We start from the raw sequence: 9,076 nt of genomic DNA, 5'->3' as shown, positions 1-9,076 counted from the left end.
CTTATTACGTTTGAACAAACAAGCTATAGCTCAGTGCCGCCTCCACACTGGAAGTTTCCGGGTTTATGGAGGCGATGAGCTACTGAGGAGACTCAATCCTGAAGTGTTGAAGCCAAAAATGTTTATTGAGACGTTTCACATTTCAGGTCCGGTATGAGGAAAATGAACCTGCCCTCCTTTTTGGTAACCACACCCAGTGGGGATGGGTACGATAATTACAGACTGAGGTAATGCGAAGAAGGCCAGGAAAAAAACAGAAAAGAAGGGAGAATGGGGAGGACAAGATCTGAAAACTAGCTGATGATGGTTTGAGGACACAAGAAAATCTGGCCACTTGTGCGGGTGTGAATTATTCTTAATGACACCAGATGTACTATTCCTTTGTTCTGCAAGTTAAGGGACTTGAGCCATTGTTTCTTGTGAGACTGTCTGGTGCTCCCTTTTGTCTGCGAATTCATGGAATACCTGCTTAGTCCCAAGCAGTGTATTAGATTGCATCATGTGAAGGACAATTATGCAGTTGGATTGAACTAGTGAACAATAAGGGAACAGCCATGATTATCTCCCACAATCCTGTGGGGTACAATGCCCTGAAATGGGAGGAGGGGGATATAAAAAGGGGCCAGTGTGATTCTACAGGACCTCAGCCTAGGAACCATGGTTGCAGCTGGTGGATTACAGAACTGCTCCACTTCCCAACACTGAGCCCAAAATTTTGTTAGAGAACCCAGGTTAGGATAATCCGGTCTCCTTGCTACATATCTCGCTATGCTCAGTTGGCTTCTTAAGCCTTTTGCTACTTCCTCTCAGTGGTGCTAGCTAAAAGTGGGTGCTGCTGACTGGGGTAGTTGGTCCTGGAACCCCTAAAGTCGCTGAGCTTCTAGTACCTGGGAGCCGACGGAAAAGTGAGACTGTCACATGCACCATGGTGTGTCCTTGCTGGGAATGTACTATATGGTGTTGACTGTTGGTGACCCAATAAAGTCTTACGGTAGCGTGGTCCCCCCACCCTATGTCCGAGTAGTGTTCTGCCCATGGCAGATGTACTGGCGTTCAGTGGGAAGAGCCCCAGCCCGTGCGGTCCCTCTAAAGACAGCCAGGCCAGCGGACAAGAGCCCCCATTGACCCTCGTGTCTCCAGATTTGGTTGCAGAAATAACCTCTCTAATCCACATGTGAACAGCAAACAGCCACGAGTCCTGGCAATGGAGGAGCAGCCGCTCAGCTGAAAGGAGCTCGTCTGGAGGCACCCGATCATGAGAAAGAGGAGTCTGTGCTCCTGGACTTTGCAGTCCTGTCAGGTCGGCTATGGGGAAGACAAGATGGCAGCAGGATGATTTTATTCTTCTGAGGAAAGGACATATGAGCAAAAGGAGTTAATGGTGTGTCTTGTGGCCATGGTGGGATCATATTGGTCTATATTGTAGGAGCAAAGTGCTCTTGCCTCAGGTAGCTTCAGAAATACTATCTAGTCTCGACCTGAAAAGGCAACACCCAAGAAGGTTAGGCCTGCAATGGATTTCTTGGAAGCGGAGACCGCACTCCAAACCTTAAGTCAAAGAAACCTGTGGATGGCCACGATGCTGACGAATGCCCGAGAAGAGGATCTGGAGGCTTCTAGAGAGGCAGCGCTGAAGTAATCACCTACATGTGTGATCTGATTAGGTATGTCAGCAAGTTCTGCGGCTGGGGTGACACAGAGGAGGCCCCGGTGTAGATACTTGGACCAGGCAGAAATTATCTTAGTGATCCAGTTGGTTGCAAAGGCCAGAACGTGGCGGCAAAAAGCGACTCAGCCAGAGACTCAATGCACCTATCAGTCAGATCTTTCAGAGATTCAGCATCTGCCAGAAGCAACGTCATACACTTATAATAACCGAGAGACCGGCCGACACCGTCCACCTTAGGGGAGGAAGACAACGTGGGGAGAAAGGTGGCTGAAAAGGGGTAAGGAACATCCAAGTGCTTACGTCTCTGGGCTTCCATTCCCGCCTTAGGACTTGGTCATATTCAGGTTACGAATGTATCTCGGTGAGTATGGTACCGGCCTCCTTTATGTGCCGATGCCAGCAGGGCAGCGACGTTTGTGGTATCGGAGTGTCAGACTTATGATTTCAGCAGCCAACGCTCAAGGATACTGTTCAATGGAGCACCCAAGAGACAGAAGGTCGGTGTATGTAAACTTAGCAAAAATGTGCTCTTTGTACATTACTATATCATACAGTGGAACCTTGGATTGAGAGCGTTTTGCAAAACAAGCAAAGCTTTCTACAAATGTGTAACTTGGTTTAAGAGCAATGCTTAGCAAATCCTCACCGAGCACACTTCCGGGTCCGTCCTTTCACCGAGCTCTGACCCGCTCTGGAGGTAACTTTAAGTACATATGTGCTGTATAATACCATTGTACAGCACAGTATATACTATATAGCATGTCTATTACTTTGCATTTGTGGATACGTTATTGTACTTTCTTATTGATAACCAGTGTAGCCCATTGCTTATACTGTACCTCCCGCACACCAACAATTCTATTGTAAGCTAACCTACAGTTTAATTTGCTTTATATGATTTTACTGTGCAGTATTTTGTATTAGTGTACTGTAATAATTTTATATGAATACAGTACATTATATTGTGCGGCACGGTGGCACAGTGGTTAGCACTGCAGTCTTATGGTGGCTCAGTGGATAGCACTGCAGTCTTATGGTGGCTCAGTGGATAGCACTGCAGTCTTGTGGTGGCTCAGTGGTTAGCACTGCAGTCTTGTGGTGGCTCAGTGGTTAGCACTGCAGTCTTGTGGTGGCTCAGTGGTTAGCACTGCAGTCTTGTGGTGGCTCAGTGGTTAGCACTGCAGTCTTACGGTGGCTCAGTGGTTAGCACTGCAGTCTTGTGGTGGCTCAGTGGTTAGCACTGCAGTCTTGCAGCGCTGGGGTCCTGGGTTCAAATCCCACCAAGGACACCATCTGCAAGGAGTTTGTATGTTCTCCCAGTGTTTGCGTGGGTTTCCTCCGGGTTCTCCGGTTTCCTCCCACACTCCAAAGACATACTGATAGGGACTCTAGATTATGAGCCCCAATGGGGACAGCGTTGCAGTATGTTACAGTATGTAAAGCGCTGTGGAATTAATAGCGCTATATAAATGAATAAATATTATTTTATATTACTGTAATAAGTTTGTATAAATACAGTAAATGTTTTTGGGTTGTGGAACGAATTGTCTGCGTTTCAATTATTTCCTATGGGAAAATTTGCTTTGATAAGAGTAACTTGATTTAAGAGCAAACTCCCGGAACCAATTATGCTCGTAATCCAAGGTTCCACTGTGTGTTTATAGCATATTCACAGGATGTGCCGTACATTTACAATACATTCATCCTTCTGGAGAACCAGCTCTGACACAGGCCGCTGTCAGTGCGGAGGCTGCCAGAATATTATATATTTGTATGGAAGTTTCCCCACTGACAGATCTTTGCAATGGGGCCCCGTTCTCGAGGCAGATGAAGGCCCTAATGGTGAGACCTGCATCCACTACACACTGATGACAATTCCACAGGACATACATCATGGAAATATCCCATTAAAGTGACATGGAGCCACATCGTTTTTGACCTGAAATAAAGACTGAGAAAAACTATGCCAAAATGTTGTGAATTCCAGCGCCCGCCGGCCCCAGGACGAGACATTCACGCACCAGTAAAGCGCTCGTTCCGCTCACTCATTTATTACACGCAACAAAACCTATATGTCTTGGAAACGTCCCCCACAAGTGCCGCCAGAGAAGAGGATTATTTTCTTTGAGAACTTTCTGATTTTTATAGTAAACGAAAGATTCCAAAACGTGGCTTTCTCCTGTGACTTCTGAGAGGAGATCAGGGCCACGGTCACACGAGGATTTTTAGCTGCACTAAACACTTTTCCTATTCATTTCTATGGAAAAATCACTGTTGTTCATATGAAAAAAATTTTGTTTAAAAGAACAGAAAGTCCTCAGTGGTTGATACCTTTTAATGGCTAACTGAAAAGATGGTAATAATTGCAAGCTTTCCAGACTACTCAGGTCTCTCCATCAGGCATGGTATAACACAAAATCTGAAGATGTTGTTCATATGGTCAGAGGTTGGAGAGTTTTTGGGGTTTCCTTGTTCTTCAGTTTGTAAAAAAGAAGATATTATTACCCAATCCATGGGATAAGTCAACAATATGGAGAGCCAACAACAGAACAACCCCACCGATCAGCTGTTAACTGTGGCCTCGGCCAGTGGTGGTGGACCCCACCGATCAGCTGTTAACTGTGGCCTCGGCCAGTGGTGGTGGACCCCACCAATCAGCTGTTAACTGTGGCCTCGGCCAGTGGTGGTGGACCCCACCAATCAGCTGTTAACTGTGGCCTCGGCCAGTGGTGGTGGACCCCACCAATCAGCTGTTAACTGTGGCCTCGGCCAGTGGTGGTGGACCCCACCAATCAGCTGTTAACTGTGGCCTCGGCCAGTGGTGGTGGACCCCACCAATCAGCTGTTAACTGTGGCCTCGGCCAGTGGTGGTGGACCCCACCAATCAGCTGTTGTTAACTGTGGCCTCGGCCAGTGGTGGTGGACCCCACCGATCAGCTGTTGTTAACTGTGGCCTCGGCCAGTGGTGGTGGACCCCACCGATCAGCTGTTGTTAACTGTGGCCATGGACAGTGGTGGTGGACCCCACCGATCAGCTGTTGTTAACTGTGGCCTTGGCCAGTGGTGGTGGACCCCACTGATCAGCTGTTGTTAACTGTGGCCTTGGCCAGTGGTGGTGGACCCCACTGATCAGCTGTTGTTAACTGTGGTCATGACCAGTGGTGGTGGACCCCACCCATCAGCTATTAACTGTGGCCTCGGCCAGTGGCGGTGGACCCCACCGATCTGATATTGATGAGATATGTTTCATCCATAATCAAATCCAATGATGAAGCCGAAAAAGCACAGTGCCGACCTCTGTGTAGTGGCCGTTCTCAGGTACTGCAGCTCAACATATAGAAGGCAATACAACGAGCCGCAGGACCTGAGCATGCTCACTACAAACTGAAGAGATGAGCTGATGCAGCTCCAATGGCCGCCGTCAGCTGTAAGCAGCTCATTGTTGGGGATCTGACCCTCGAAACGCTCAGCAATCCTATCCTCTGCATAAGTCATCAATATCTAAAGACCCCCCCATACACATTAGACTGACCCTGCTGCAGAATGGAGGTGTCACAGCCCGGCATTTGCTTCAGGACCGCTGATTGTTATGTTCTTGGTCAGATAAGCCGAGACCAGAGGGATGTAACAGGGTCCCACTTGTAGACATACAGAACCACTTGCTCCTGTGTAGGGGAGAGTCAGGCAGGATAGGTGACAGCTATCTATTGTGGACAGGGCTCTTAAAGGGATGGGCCAAAGTCCAGAGTAATTTCCTCCTAAATCCCTATCCACTTACTGCCATTATCTAAACTAATTGCTAATATACTTGCATTAAAAATACCTCACCACACGATCTATCTGCTATTCTTTTTTTTCCTCTTCCTTTTTGATGACGCTTCATTTGAGCATCCCAGTATATGCCGAGATACTCAAAAGAAGCATCATCAGGGGGTAGATGCTGCAGTCACTGCCCCTCCGTGAAATGAAGCGTCATCAGTGACGCTGGATTCAGGGGCTAGTCTCTGCGATGTGCACAATGACAGCGCGCTCTCTGCTGCTGTAATGAGCTGGTAACAGAGCAGAGTGGATTTATCATAGCGTTACCAGTATACCCGGTGTGCAGAGACCAGCACCACCCCCGCAAGGAACATCCCTGGTGTCTACACGCTGAGTATTCTGACAAGCTCTGTTGTCAGCTCGTTATTGCTGATCTGAGCCGGAAATAATGAGCTGACATTGTGCACAGCGCACATGACTAGTCCATCACTGACTCTTCATTTCAGGGTGGGGATAGAGGCTGTGGCAGTGACCGCAGTTTCTGCCTCCTGATGACGCTTTGTTTGAATATCCCAGCATGCACTGGATTTCTCAAACAAAGCATCATCAATATGAAAGTGAAAATAAAAGATAAAAGCAGTTAGATAGTGAGGAAAGGAGAAAGAATTTTAAATACAAGTATATTACAAAACAATTTAGATTATGCCACAAAATACATAGGGATTTAGCAGGAAAATTAGTTTAGACCACCCCTTTAAGACCAGGGGACTACCCCTTTACATTGCCATGCTGCAGATTTCAAGCAACCCAGATAAGCAAATCCTGGGTTTATTCTATGCAGTCTGGGTACGCGATTTCCTAATGTCTCATATATGAAGCTGTAAATAGATGGAAAATCTGCTGCGTCTCCACCCGTAGCCTTATGGGTAAAGCATTTCTGGTCACGAAAGCGTCTGTCCGTCTGTGTGCAGTCTCTGATGTAGGAGCAGCTGTTTCTTGTTTGAATAGGATTTCTCACATTCTGAACAGGAGAACGGCTTCTCCCCGGTGTGAATCCTCTGATGGACCACAAGACTGAATTTCCGGTTGAAGCTTTTCCCGCACTCCAGACAGGAGAAGGGCTTCTCCCCGGTGTGAATTCTCCGATGTCCAACAAGAACTGAATTCATGGCAAATTTCTTGCCGCAGTCCGGGCAGGGGTATGGCCTCTCCCCTGTGTGAGTTCTTTGATGTCTGACAAGATCTGATCTGCGGGTGAAACATTTCCCACAATCAGAACACAGATACGGCCTCTCCCCGGTGTGAGTTTTCAGATGGTCATAAAGATTAGATTTGTAGGAAAAACATTTTTCACATTCTGGACATGTAAACGGTCTCCCGTCTCGGGGGTCTGTGTTCGGAGACAACACATTTAGTTTCTGTCTGCAGTACTCCCTGTATTCAGACCACGGGAACGGTTTAGGTTTAGAAAGCTGGGACTGATCTGATGAAGGTTCTGTGAGAGGAGCGGGATCTTCATGTGGGGGATCTGCGATGTCCAGGGGGGTTGGTAACCGGGGAATAGTGAGCGGATCTCTGGACGGATCTGGTGTGAGGTTGTTATTTTCTGCATCACAGCCTGAATATGGAAGGAGACCTCCCTCTGAGCCTTTGGAGCCATCGTCGCCTGGAAATAAAAATAGATTATTTTCTGTTTGTTTTTTCACAACAATTTCGATGAATTATTAGTTTATTTTTACGGTGGAATATAATAATACTTTGCTGCTCCATACAGCACATAAAAAGGTTATAAAAATGTGTATTAGCCCAATAGGACCTCTTTTGCCCTCCACTGCACTGGGTAAATGGTGGCCTATGGACATGTTTTCAGAATAGGTCTGCAGCTTTTTGGCCACGTATAGTAAACAATGTGAACTATATGTATAGGGGCCTCCCAACATGTATGCCTTCTCCTATCGTAACAAAGGATCAGATCTCACAATCATTGTGTAGGGACTAATCCTAATGAAAATGGGAGTGGGAAAACTTAGGATCCAACTTAGTCACACATTTCCAGGAGGAATAAGAGAGGAACATGACAATACAGAGGTGCTGTTTACTACACGTTTTTATTAAATGTGATCATGAGAGCCGGCCAGGCTACATTAAAGAAGCATTCCCAAGAAATATAGTATCTCCTGCTTCGTTGTGAATGCACATCACGTAACTAATGAGCGGACACTACCATGCTCAGGTGCTCAGTACTCGTAACTAGTGATGAGCAGGCACTACCATGCTCGGGTGCTCAGTACTGGTAACTAGTGATGAGCGGGCACTACCATGCTCGGGTGCTCTGTACTGGTAACTAGTGATGAGCGGGCACTACCATGCTCGGGTGCTCTGTACTGGTAACTAGTGATGAGCGGGCACTACCATGCTCGGGTGCTCAGTACCCGTAACTAGTGATGAGCGGGCACTACCATGCTCGGGTGCTCAGTACTCGTAATTAATGATGAGCGGGCACTACCATGCTCGGGTGCTCTGTACTGGTAACTAGTGATGAGTGGGCACTACCATGCTCAGGTGCTCAGTACTGGTAACTAGTGATGAGCGGGCACTACCATGCTCGGGTGCTCTGTACTGGTAACTAGTGATGAGCGGGCACTACCATGCTCGGGTGCTCAGTACCCGTAACTAGTGATGAGCGGGCACTACCATGCTCGGGTGCTCTGTACTGGTAACTAGTGATGAGCGGGCACTACCATGCTCGGGTGCTCAGTACCCGTAACTAGTGATGAGCGGGCACTACCATGCTCAGGTGCTCAGTACCTGTAACTAGTGATGAGCGGGCACTACCATGCTCAGGTGCTCAGTACCCGTAACTAGTGGTGAGCAGGCACTACCATGCTCGGGTGCTCTGTACTGGTAACTAGTGATGAGCGGGCACTACCATGCTCGGGTGCTCAGTACCCGTAACTAGTGATGAGCGGACACTACCATGCTTGGGAGCTCAGTACTGGTAACTAGTGATGAGCGGGCACTACCATGCTCGGGTGCTCAGTACTGGTAACTAGTGATGAGCGGGCACTACCATGCTCGGGTGCTCAGTACTGGTAACTAGTGATGAGCAGGCACTACCATGCTCAGGTGCTCAGTACTCGTAACTAGTGATGAGCGGGCACTACCATGCTCAGGTGCTCAGTACTCGTAACTAGTGATGAGCAGGCACTACCATGCTCAGGTGCTCGGTACTCGTAACTAGTGATGGGCGGGCACTACCATGCTCAGGTGCTCAGTACTGGTAACTAGTGATGAACGGGCACTACCATGCTCATGTATTTGTAACGAGCAGTTGGATGCTAGGATAGGCATGACTCGAGGGCAGAGTATAACTGAAGTCAGTGAAGAACTCGAGCATTTTTCTGGAAGATTTCCTGGAAAAATGTTTAAGTCCCCATTGACTTCCATTATACTCTGTACTCCAGTGGCGCTCATCCGAGCATCCAACTGCTTGTTATGAATACTGAGCACCCGAGCATGGTAGTGCCCGCTCATCACTAGTTACCAGTACTGATCACCCGAGCATGGTAGTGCCCGCTCATCACTAGTTACCAGTACTGAGCACCCGAGCATGGTAGTGCCCGCTCATCACTAGTTACCAGTACTGAG

At 47.8% G+C, this 9,076-nt stretch overlaps 1 protein-coding gene across 1 annotated transcript in view; it reads right to left on the bottom strand.

The window, feature by feature from the left end:
* Window positions 1-3,760: 3,760 nt before the first annotated feature.
* Window positions 3,761-9,076, bottom strand: part of LOC142251729 (uncharacterized) — a 45,435-nt gene continuing 40,119 nt past the window's right edge. The window contains 1 exon segment of the mRNA XM_075324785.1: window positions 3,761-7,094. Coding sequence (XP_075180900.1) covers window positions 6,370-7,094 — 725 coding nt within the window. The 3' untranslated portion in view covers window positions 3,761-6,369.

This window comes from Anomaloglossus baeobatrachus, chromosome 9 (genome assembly GCF_048569485.1).
Source record: "Anomaloglossus baeobatrachus isolate aAnoBae1 chromosome 9, aAnoBae1.hap1, whole genome shotgun sequence".
NCBI lineage: Eukaryota > Metazoa > Chordata > Amphibia > Anura > Aromobatidae > Anomaloglossus > Anomaloglossus baeobatrachus.
Note: the sequence above shows the minus strand (reverse complement) of the source record. Positions and strands in the feature narration are given on the sequence as shown.